At 36.1% G+C, this 12,500-nt stretch overlaps 1 protein-coding gene across 6 annotated transcripts in view; it reads left to right on the forward strand.

Annotated features, from left to right (window-relative positions):
• LOC144980219 (uncharacterized) overlaps window positions 1-12,500 on the forward strand; it is a 50,571-nt gene that overhangs the window by 25,794 nt on the left and 12,277 nt on the right. For all 6 annotated transcript variants that reach the window (XM_078927802.1, XM_078927807.1, XM_078927805.1 and 3 more), the window contains exon 5: window positions 5,032-5,147. In XM_078927802.1, the coding sequence (XP_078783928.1) occupies window positions 5,032-5,147 (116 nt within the window). The remainder of the gene's footprint in view (window positions 1-5,031; window positions 5,148-12,500) is intronic.

Genomic DNA, 12,500 nt, shown 5'->3' on the forward strand with positions numbered 1-12,500 from the left:
AGTCAACCAATGGGATCACTTGTTTCCTTGATCACTGCTAAAGACAACTCACTAGGCGGACCACAAACCTAAAAATGACATCAAAATATGGGTCTTAGCGTAGCCATCGTTAACTTATAGTCTGACACGGGTCTTAGCTTAGCCATCGTTATAGTCTGACACTGACTAATAAATGACGTCATAAGACAAGCCTTTGGCCACAAAAGAAAACAAATCGTGAGTTGTATTCAATAGTCAACCAATGGAATCACTCGTTTTCTTGAGCTCCACTAACTACAACTCACTTGATGGTGGACACACCTAATAATGACGTCAAACTATAAGTCCTGGTGGGTTCCAGTCACAGGCTATAAGTTAACGATGGCTACGCTAGAACCCACTATAGTTTGATGTCATTTTCAAGGTTTTCTTTGCACCGTATCGTAAGTTGTTGTTAGTAGTTCTCAAAGAAAGAAGTGATTCCATTGGTTGAAATGTTGAATATAACTCATGATGTGTTTTATTTTGTGGCCAAATACTTGTCTTTTGACGTCATTTTTTTTGGCCAGTGTCAGGCTATAAGTTTACGATGGCTACGATCTGATGCCAACATACCGTTCATTTGGTTTGGGGCACTCAAGGTATGTTGGCCAATTTCTTTCTGACCGACGTGTCCTACAATGCAGGCCAGAAAAGCCAAATGGTTGTGCGGCTATGTGGTCTTGTGGTATGACACTCGCTTTCGGATTTGAAGGTCCTGTTTTCGACCCTCGCTTGGCGCATAGTTGATTGCATCCTTGGATAAGACTTTTTACTCACATTCTCTCACCGTCGTCTTCTTCTTCAAGTACCAGACATCGGTGATCATGGTACGCCATTCATCTCTCTGATCAGATAACCTCAGTAAACTAACATTACTCTTCTCTCTCTTTGTCACCCAGCTGTTCAAACTATTCAAATATGTGTTTCTTGGTCTACCTTTAGTCTTTTTACCTTCTATCCTTCCTGTAAGAGCAAGATGTTCAATACATTTATAATGATAATAATAATAATATAATAATAATAATAATAATAATAATAATAATAATAATAATAATAATAATAATAATAATAATAATGATAATAATAATAATAATAATGATATTATTATTAATAATAATAAATAATAATAATAATAATAATAATAATAATAATAATAATAATAATAATAATAATAATAATAATAATAATAATAATAATAATGTACTTTATTCATCCAAAAGGATATTTGTGTACAGACGTGTAAAAGGCCGACAATGATGCATACATAAACATAATATACGTAAATATAATGTGGTAGAGTAAAATTTGGTAATAGGGTATATATAGTGTAATACTATTGTAGGCTATACATAGTGTAAATTAAGGGACATACAGATTATAAAAATGTAAAGATATAAATATCTAGAAAAGGTATATTGATGTCAAAATATAAGAAAAAAAAGATTGGTAAAAAGATAAGAATTAGTTACAGTATAATACTATTGTAAATTGACTGAGATAAATTACATTGTTTAAATTACATGGCACGTAATGTAGAATAAAAAGGTAAATAGAAAAGTTGTAGTAAGCGATTTTATAAATTGATGTTTAAAAAATTGTGGGTATGGAGTAATTTTAAAGAAAAAGTTTCAAAGTTAAAACAGACGTAGACCAAAATTTATAAATTATTTTCCTTATTAAAAATTCTGCAACTGTAAGGTAAAAAGGATCGGAGGTGTCTTTCACTTTTTGTTCGTATAGACAACAATCGGTCACTTCTATTCGACTTAGTCGATTTAGGTGCCCTAAAAATTGCATTTATCTTTTTCTTATTGTACGAATTAATAACCTTTTAGTTTCAGCTTGCTCTAATACTTTTTCATTATTTTTCTGCTCTGTCCATGAGATTCTTAACATCCTTCTAAGAAACCACATTTCTGCTGCCTCCAGTTTCTTTCTAATGTCTTCTGTAATTGTCCAGCTTTCGCAGCCATATAATAATACTGGCCATACATAGGCCTTCAAAACCCTATGTTTTGTTGTCATTGAGATATTGTGTTTTTTTTTAAATTAGACTCATTTTATTAAAACTATCTTTAGCTATTGCAATTCTTCGTTTTATTTCTGTGCTACATCTGCCATCTGAAGTTATTATGTATCCAAGATATTTAAATGTCTGAATTTGTTTTATAGTTTCTCCATTGCTTATTAAGTTACATGGTGGATTTCTTTCTCTCCTTGATACAACCATGCATTCTGTCTTTTTACATTTAAGTATAACCCCATACGTCCACTCTCTGTGGCTACTTTATTAAGGAGTAATTGTAAATTTTCTTTTGAGTCTGAAATTAGTGCTGTGTCATTTGCACATCTTATATTATTGATATTCTCACCATTGATCTTAATGCCTGGACTATATCCTAAAGTTCTAATAATTGTTTCGCTGTAGATATTGAAAAGGTCTGGTGACAAAACACATCCTTGTCTAACACCTCGTTTAATTTGAATATTTTTACTTTAATCCTGACGGCTGCACTTTGTTTCCAATATAAGTTTCTAATAATTCTAAGATCTTGTCCGTCTATATCTAGTCCTTCAAGATATTAAATAGCTCACAATGTCTAACTTTATCAAATGCCTTTGACTAATCAATAAAGCAAATAAATAGGTCTTTCTGGACTTCAATACATTCTTTCCATCAACATTGATAAGGTGAAAATAGCATTTCTTGTACCTTTGTCTCTCACCGTACTCAGATATAAAATGAGTAACTGACCGTTAACAGCGTTGTCTCTTTTGGGGAAAAAATGTATTATCGCCTAACAGGCGTCATGTCTCGTTCTTTATGTTACATGTTGATATTGGTCAGGGACCCTTTGTAAAGTGCCATGAGCACGTTTAGTGGATATTGCTCTATATAAAATCTCAAATTCTTATTTATGTGTTCATTGTTGTAATAGAAATACTTTCAAACCAACGTGATTTTATTTGCAGGTCTGATAACCCAAATTGTTATGGCCTCATTATCATAATATATTTTTTAAAACCTGAGTATTCATATAGTATAATTTCCACTAAAATTGCTCAAAGGGTCCCTAGCCCACAGCCGCATGTAACAAGTAGAACGAAACATGACGCCTGTTAGGCGAATTACAATTCTTTTTCCCCGACAGAGAGACAACGCTGTAAACGGCCTGGTACCCATTTTACACTTGAGTACGTTTAGAAAGAATGTGAGTAAAGATTATTTTCCTAGGACTCAATCACGCGCCGCTCACAACAGAACTCGAACCCAGGACCTTCCGCTACGTAGGCAAGTGTTAGACCACATAGCTTCACAAATTAATAGTATACTCTCAAACAAACGTGTACTAATCTGCAGGCCTGACAACCCAAATTGTTGTGGTCTCATTGGTGTAATGGAAATACCCTCAAACTAAAAATGTAGTCTTGTGGTGTGACACTCGCTTTCGGATCGGAAAGTCCTGGGTTCGAGTTTTATTCGGCGCATAGTTGAGTCCTTGGAAAAGATTCTTTACTCACATTCTCTCACCGTGCTCATGTGAAAAATAAGTACGTGGCCGTTAACAGCGTTGTCCCTGTCCGAAAATAAAATGTAATATCGCATAACAGACGTCATGTCTCGTCCTACATTTTAAGTGTTGCTGTTGGCCAGGGACCCCTTGTGAAGCGCTTCAAGGACGTTTAGTTGATATTGCGCCGTATAAAAGCTCAAATATTGCCCATGACAACAGTGTTAAAACAAGCCCATACTTATATTCTGTCATAAGACCTGCTAAAAGCCTGTCCATTTGATGTTTAATTGTGATGAATGACTTGTAAATACTTATTTTTGTAACATTTGATATCGACGGTGTACTTAAAATTGTTTTAAAGGTTTTGTTTTCTTTTTAAAAATTCTACTATGATTTTTTAGCTAGTATTAAACTGTACCAATTGACGTTTCATCATGATGAATAACTTACATATTTTATATTCTCCTAAATTTTGCTATGATTGTCATATTTTATTGTGTTTGAATGTGTTAGTGTCATTGCTAACATTTATTACTTCGATTATAATGATATTATTATTATCGAAGTAATAAATTTTAGCAATGGCACGAACAAATTCAAACACAATAGAATATGATAATCATATCATGATGTTTATTATGACTCTCACGTTGGCGTGACAGCTGGCAAATCAAATAAAAATTGAAATGAAACGGCCATGGCTAAATTGATTTACTATGTTGACATGCTAATGAGTCACTTGCATTTAGGCCTTGGCCTATTTTGACCCTTTAACATATCATACCATTTTAAATCACGTCATAAAAGTGAGTGGAGCAGGTACATATGCTGGTAGGTAACAACAAGAGATGAAGTGAGTTGGAAAGTGCCCGAAGACAATAAAGTATTAAAATGTCGCGGCGGTGATGGGGGTTTGAACCCGCGACCTTACTGGTAGTTGTCGTATCAGTAAGGTCGCGGGTTCGAGCCCTATCAGCGCCGTGAAATTGTTATTCTCTATTGTCTTCTGGCACTTTCCTACTCACTTCATCTCTTCATGTCATGTCGATATTTCATATCAAGATACGTACACATATTTGCACGTGTGTTGCTTACAAATTGTGTTGCTATTGTAAAAGAATGCAGGACCAGAATGTGGAAATGTCCTGTTACCTATCGATGTGATACTAAATTATATTTGCCATAATGGAACAATAAAGTATACCTTATCTTATCTTACCATATTTTATCTTATCTTACCTTATCTTATTATATTTTTCTTATCTTATGTAATTTTATCTTATCTTATCTTACATTATCTTATCTTACATTATCTAATTTTATCTTATTTTATATTATTTTATTTTATATTATATTATCTTACCTTAACTTATCTTACTTTATCTTATCTTATCTTATCTTATTCTTATCTAATCTAATTAAATATAATCTTATCTTATCTTAAGAAGTCTGGTGAAGTCGTTTTTAGCATCTTTAATCATCCTTTTCCCCACAGGGCAATAGCCATAGGGGCTGCCCTATCCACCACAGTGGCCGTTGTGTTGTCCCTGTTCATCATGGTAAACGACAGCAGATATCACAGCTTGGAGGATGTGAAACACTCGGATATTGGTAAGAAAAGTAGTCCTTAAAGAAAAGTAGTCCTTCAAGAAAAGTAGTCCTTCAAGAAAAGTAGTCCTTCAAGAAAAGTTGTCCTTCAAGAAAAGTAGTCATTCAAGAAAAGTAGTCCTTCAAGAAAAGTAGTCCTTCAAGAAAAGTAGTCCTTCAAGAAAAGTAGTCATTCAAGAAAAGTAGTCCTTCAAGAAAAGTTGTCCTTCAAGAAAAGTAGTCCATCAAGAAAAGTAGTCCTTCAAGAAAAGTAATCTTTCAAGACCAATAGGTTCATGGAGTCGAGGTTTACCCCGGTTTTTCTATCGTGAAACGGACATTTCTAACCCCCCCCCCCCCCCCCCCCCCCGCTTCCCCCCTTCCCCCCTTCCCCTTACCGTCCACCCAGTAGGTATTGGGTAGGTGGATCCGCTGGACCTGACTAAAATACTTTGCGTCGGACTAGAGTCTTATCAAAAGGGTATCAAGCAAATGTTGCTGTGTTGTCCGTTTCATTTCACCATATAGAAACCGGGATAAACTCCGGCACCATGCGCCTGATGGTTCTGAACGACGTGCACTTATTTAGCAGGTCTGATTACCAAATTCCTTATGGGTTAAATGTTGTTATGGAAATCGAAAAAAAAAATGACGCAAAATATTGACCATTACAACAGTGTTAAACAAGGCTCATAAGCGGTATGGGTGTCAGATCTGCATATGTGACCCTCCGCCTCGAAACGGTATTAAGTCGGATTTTTCATTTTTGGGTTTTTGGTACCCAATCATAGCTAATATTATGCTGCAGATTTTGATACCAAATTTATAAAATTCTGATTTTTCATTGCCCAACTATGACCGTTTGAAGTAGGGAGAGTGTAAAAACCAAGTTTTGAGAAAATCGACTTTGAAGTGAGGCACCGTTTTCACACATAATCAAATCAATGGGCAAAGATAACTCCTCAGATACGGGCATTGAAAATTTGACGAGAATAATAAAATTTGCAGAGACGCCAATTTTCAATTTGACTCACTGGAATTTCAGACACCACTCGGAGGAATTTCAATGCCGAAAGAGGAATTTCCGCACACACAAAAAGGGAGTTGGGATGATTACAAATAGTTTCTGATATATGAACACATTGTCAAATACAACCCCAAAGTTTCCTTATTTCAAGTGAAGAAAAGCTCCAAAACATAATGATGGTAGTGAGGATGATGTTGTGTTGGTGGTTGTAGTAGTAGTAGTAGTAGTAGTAGCAGTAGTAGTAGTAGTAGTAGTAGTAGTAGCAGTAGTAGTAGTAGTAGTAGTAGTAGTAGTAGTAGTAGTAGTAGTAGTAGTTGTTGTAGTAGTGGTAGTAGTAGTAGTAGTAGTAGTAATAGTAGTAGTAGTGATGATGATGATGTCATAATGGCTGTAGTAGTAGTAGTAGTAGTAGTAGTAGTAGTAGTAGTAGTAGTAGTAGTAGTAGTAGTAGTAGTAGTAGAAGTAGTAGTAATGGTAGTGATGATGATGTGGTGGTAGCGGTGGTGGTGACTGTGGTTGTAGTAGTGGCAGTGGTTGTAGTAGTAGTGATAATGTGGTGTGGGTAATTGTAGTAGTAGTGATGATGTAGTGGTAGTGGTTGTAGTAGTAATGACGATGTGGTGGTGGTGGTTGTAGTGGTAGTGGTAGTGATGATGATGTGGCGGTGGTGGTTAAAGTAGTAGTGGCAGTGATGATGTGGTGGTGGTGGTGGTGATTGTAGTAGTAGTGGTCGTGATGAAGATGCGGTGGTGTTGGTTGTAGTGTATGTGTGTGTGTGTGTGTGTGTGTGTGTGTGTGTGTGTTAGAGAGAGAGAGAGAGAGCGGGAGAGAGAGAGAGAGAGAGAGAGAGAGAGAGAGAGTGCTAAAAGTGCATCAAGTGATAAGTAGAGCAGCACGAACTTTAATAACTAATGAGGCTAAAGTTTGAGGTCAAAGTATTTGTTATTAGCTATTATTGGCACGTGCAGGAAGGTGAACATAAAAATTAATCCAGTGAGCGCAATTTATTGATAGAGAGATAGATAGATAGATAGATAGATAGAGAGAGAGAGAGAGTGAGAGAGAGAGAGAGAGAGATTTGAGCTAAATTTGTTTAAGGGGCGGTTTGGGTCTTTTCTAAAAAAAAAAAAAATTAATTACCTATATTGGGCAGTTTTAATCATTCTGTATCGTCAATATAGGTTAAAAAACAACATTTATGGTGAAAATTTTTAATTATCTGAGTTGATACCCATTTTGCGACCTAATTAGGGGGTCTGACATCAAAAAATATAACAATCTTCTGGCAAACGTTCCACAAAAACTAATGAAGGAATGACCTCCATATTCTTCCCTCTTGTCAACATTATACCATAGTGTGTCACTATAGAGAGATTTTACGGCTTTAGCTTATGGGATTTTTATTAGATCATTACAAAGTTCAGAATCAAAATGTTATGACAAAATTGATGTAAAAAATTCAGATTTAGGATTATGATTTAAAATTCACAAATCTTATCAAAAAAATCTCTCTATGGTGACACAATACATTATCTCTGTCATAACTGTGGAAATTTTCAGACAATTTCATTGAATAGATTCTGAGAAACGTTTGACACAGTTTCCCATACCCTTAGAAAAATGACATTTTTAGAAAATAGCAAAATGGCTTCCCGTTTTTCACACATTTCTTACTACCTGTACCATTTTCGACTGTGTATTTCGTGCCTTTATAGTCTACTTTAAGAATTTGGACTACAATTATATTATTTCTAAGATAATAAAATATCATTTTCCACCAAAATCTCAAAATCAAATTTTTGAAGGATTTTCCTAATAATTAGACCCAAACCGCCCCAGGGTTTTTACGGTGCTTGCAATACTGGTTGCAATAGTATTGGTGATGGTAGGGTTGGCGTTGTGGTGTTTGTAATAGTAGTTGTAGGGATGGTGATGTGATGGTGGTTGTAGAGATGATGAAGTAATAATGGTTGTAGTTGTCGTGGCATGGATGGTGATGTGGTGGTTGTTGCAGTAGTGGTGGTAGGGATGGTGATGTGGTGGTCGTTGCAGTAGTTGTGGTCGGGATGGTGATGTGATTGTAGTAGTGGTGGTAGTGATGGTTGTAGTAGTAGTGATGATGATGTGGTGGTAATGGTGGTAGTAGTTGTAGTAGTAGCAGTGGTGATAATGACGATGCGGTGGTAGTTGTTGTAGGAGTAATAGTGATGATGATGTGGTGGTGGTGGTGGTGGTTGTAGTAGTAATGGTAGTGATGATAGTGTGGTGGTGGTGGTTGTAGAAGTAGTGGTAGTGATGGTTGTGGTTGTAGTAGTAGTGATAGTGAAGATGATGTGGTGGTGACAGTTGCTGCTGTAGTGGTAATAATGATGTGGTGGTGGTGGTTGTAGTTGTAGTGGTAATGAAGATGATGTTGTTGTGGTGGTTGTATTAGTAGTGACTGGACGGGACCGGGGGCGGGGGGGGGGAGTATCCTTAGAACAATTAAACATCACCGGAATTAGACGGAAGTTGCCCGTAACCCGGAATTTTTTGCTCCAGACCGGATTGTTTTTCCGGTGAAACCGGAGTTTTGGCATCACTGAATCTGACATGAGCTTCGATTATACAGTTGATAATTTACATACACATTTTTGAAATAATCCAAGTATTACCCTTGTAGTTATTCATTATTATGTAAGATGTCATTAACAAAACCCAAAATTATTTTTTTTTAATGCCGACAATTTTATGACATTGCTCACATTTTGAAGAATTTTTTGTATTTAAATAAAGATCAGTGAAATAAGAATTTTAATGTGACATTTTTGTCTTTTTTATCAGAGGAAATACGGTTTCAAAATGCCAAAAGTTAAAGAAGGATTTATAATTTCAAAGTACAGTTTTGAAACTATGTGAAGCCGGGTGGGCAGGGAAAGAAATATCAAGAAAGAGGATGGGAGAGGAAGAGAAAGAATGAGATAATAAAATACACACACACACACACGTGAGAGAGCGGGCAAGAGAGGAGAATAAAGCGAGCTAGAGAGAGAGAGAGAGAGAGAGAGAGAGAGAGAGAGAAAGAAAAAGAGGAGCGAGATGGGGGGGGGGGGGGCGCAGAGAGAAAGTAAGTCATAGTCAATCAACTGGAAACATATTGACCAATGAGATTGCAATTAAAGAAATGGGCTGGTCAAATTTTTCATTGCATTGTTCCATTTTGAGACAGATGACAGCTTCAGCTATGTGATCATTAACCAATGCAGTTAGACAAAGAAAATAATAGCACTTGGTATGTATCGAAATGCACACACACACACACACACACACCCACACACATATGGAACACACGCATGCTGACGTCATGACACACGGCCCGGGCATTTTAATGGTCAACAGGCGCATGTGATGAGCGTTGACCAACCAGAATCATTCATTTGTAAAGTTGTCAAGGAAAAACTTAGACTTGTTTACAGTTTTTAAAGTTCCTTATTGGTTGAACCATGACATTGTGGAAACAGTCATGCTTACTCTGAGATAGATAAGGACACGCCCTTTGCTGTGGTATCTTACATGGTATTGGTGGAGGAAAAGACTTAATATTACCAAGCCTTGGAAATGGTTGGGAGAAAGTCAACTCTTGTTTTGAATGTTTCACTGATAGTTGCTTTTTTAAACTTTAAATATATATAACTTATCGTCGATACTTATGTTTAATTATTATGTTTTCATGTAGAAAAATGATTGCAGTTTCTGAAACAACCAAAAACTGAAATTTGATCATTTTGACCATTTCCACTTTAAAACCGGTTTTCTTCGTTTTCCAAATCCCGACTTAATACCGCTTCGAGGCGTAGGGTCACATATATATAGACCTGGGCTCTGAAGAATTACTTTTCTGTCGCATTTTATTTTTATTTTTTTGTATTGTGTTCCCTAAGAAACTATATCTGTTGTTCATAATCAATTAATTTACTTTTACGAAGCTTCATTATCTTAATTACATACAACCCCAATTTTTAACGTTCAAATCACTAAGTCATCATCATCATCATAGCTCCAACACCGAACCCACTCCACGGCATTTGGGGAGCAGACTCTTAGATCATGGTCAGTGTAGCTGGGCCCATCCTGGCATTCTCTAAGGATGTGCTCCATCGTCTGCTGTGGGCATCCACATGTACACAAGCTGGTCTCATCCAACCCCCACTTTTTTCATGCTTCCAGCTATTCTCCCAAGTTTTGCCCGTGCTCTGTTCAGTGTTACCCTTTCATTCCTGGGGAGCTTAGTTCCCTAGGGCAGTTCTTCTCTCGGATCTTCAACGGCTTCATTTGCATGATTGTCCCACTCCCTCCATGTGGAAAGTCTTTATACAGCTGCATGATCAGGGTTGTTGCTTTCTACCGTCATGAAGCTCTTTCATTCGGCCGTAATACTCTTTTGAGGTTACTTAATAGGGTCATTGCATACTTTTACCTGCTTCTTATTTTTTCTACTTGTTTGGAAGGGGGGGGAGGTGACCAAGTGATTAAGACATTGCATTGTGAAAAAAGAAATAAAATATTATCCTAACAACAAGCCTTGGATAACAAAAGATCTAAAACTTTTATTGAACCAAAAGAAAACTCTCTATACTAGTGGAAACAAAAAAGATCTGAAAACAAAACAAAAAGAGATAAAGAGGGTAATATCTAGTTGTAGAGACAAGTACAAAAATAAAATTGAAAAATGCTTTTCTTCTGGGGATATACGGGACACGTGGCGGGGGCTTAAAACTGCTGTTAACTATAATTCAAAGCCCACGATTATATCAGAAGATATCGAAATTGAAACTTTAAATAAATTTTATTCACGTTTCGACACAGCAAACAAATTTGATATTGAAAATGAAAAACATAAATTAGACAGGGCTTTGGAAGATGAAATGACTATTGAGGTCAGTGAAGAGGAAACGAGATTCGTATTTTCGAAACTGAACGAGAGGAAGGCTGCTGGGCCGGATGAATTGAAAGGAAAACTATTAAAAGAATGTGCCCATCAGCTTTCCCCATTTATACACATATTTTTAACTGGTCCCTCCAATGCGTTTCGATCCCTGAAATTTGGAAAACTTCAAAAATTACTCCTGTTCCAAAAAAAGAAAAACTTGAAACTATGAACGATCTCAGACCTGTTGCGCTGACTTCAATAGTCATGAAATCTTTAGAAAAACTTGTTCTTGTTAAAATTAGGAATCAGTTTATGCCATTGAGTGATAGTCATCAATTTGCTTACAAACCAGGACGTGGCGTAGAGGATGCCATTTTGCTGTTTACAAACAACATCTACAGGCATCTAGATAACGCTAGGAGCTATTGCAGATTGCTTTTTGCAGATTTTTCTTCAGCGTTCAATACAATGCAACCTCAGTTGGTTGTTCAAAAATTGACTAGTCTGAATTTAAACAAGTATATAATTGCTTGGGTGCTCGAATTTCTTACGGAGAGAGCACAATATGTTCAATTAGGACAAAACAAATCTTCCTGTATAACTACAAATACTGGTGCTCCTCAAGGTTGTGTATTGTCCCCTGTATTATTCACAATATACACGAATGACTGTAGAAGTCAAAACCTGAGTGTACCTTTAATAAAGTTTGCAGATGACACCGCTCTTCAAGGCCTCATAACAAATGGCAACGAAGTGGCTTATAGGCAAGAAATTGATAGATTTGTGTCTTGGTGTGATGCCCACCACCTAGAGCTTAACATAAGCAAGACAAAGGAGCTAGTGATTGACTTTAGGAGAGTGAAGAAACCGACAGAACCGTTAAAATTAAAGGACCAATTCGTCCAGCGAGTTTCTCACTACAAATACCTTGGTGTAACGATTGATGACAGGCTCAAGTGGGATGAACACCTGAAAATAATTAGGCATAAGATGTGCAGACGTACATATTTTTTATCAAAACTCTCTCAGTTTAGAATAGATAAAACCCTCTGCACATTATTTTATAGAGCAGTAATCGAAAGTGTTTTGTCATTTTGTATAACAGCTTGGGGAGGCAATTGCTTAGCAGTGGAAAGGAACAAAATAAATTCAAATATTAAAAAATCCATTAAACGCTATATAAATGATGTTGACGATGTAGATCTTTTATACGAGAAATTTTGTATAAATAAAATAACTAAAATATTAAATGACCAGTATCATCCACTAAGACCATCAATTATTATGTCAGAAAGAAGTGGTCGCCCTTTCTCTATTTCAACGAAAACAGAGAGACACCGAAAATCTTTTCTGCCGTCCAGTATTAGGCTTTATAACAACAAGCAATAATCATTTTATATAATTATTTCTCATTTTTACTTTTTAAAAATATAAATATTAA

The sequence above is a fragment of the Berghia stephanieae genome, chromosome 9, assembly GCF_034508935.2.
Source record: "Berghia stephanieae isolate SIO BIC M18660-M18661 chromosome 9, UCSD_Bste_1.3, whole genome shotgun sequence".
NCBI lineage: Eukaryota > Metazoa > Mollusca > Gastropoda > Nudibranchia > Aeolidiidae > Berghia > Berghia stephanieae.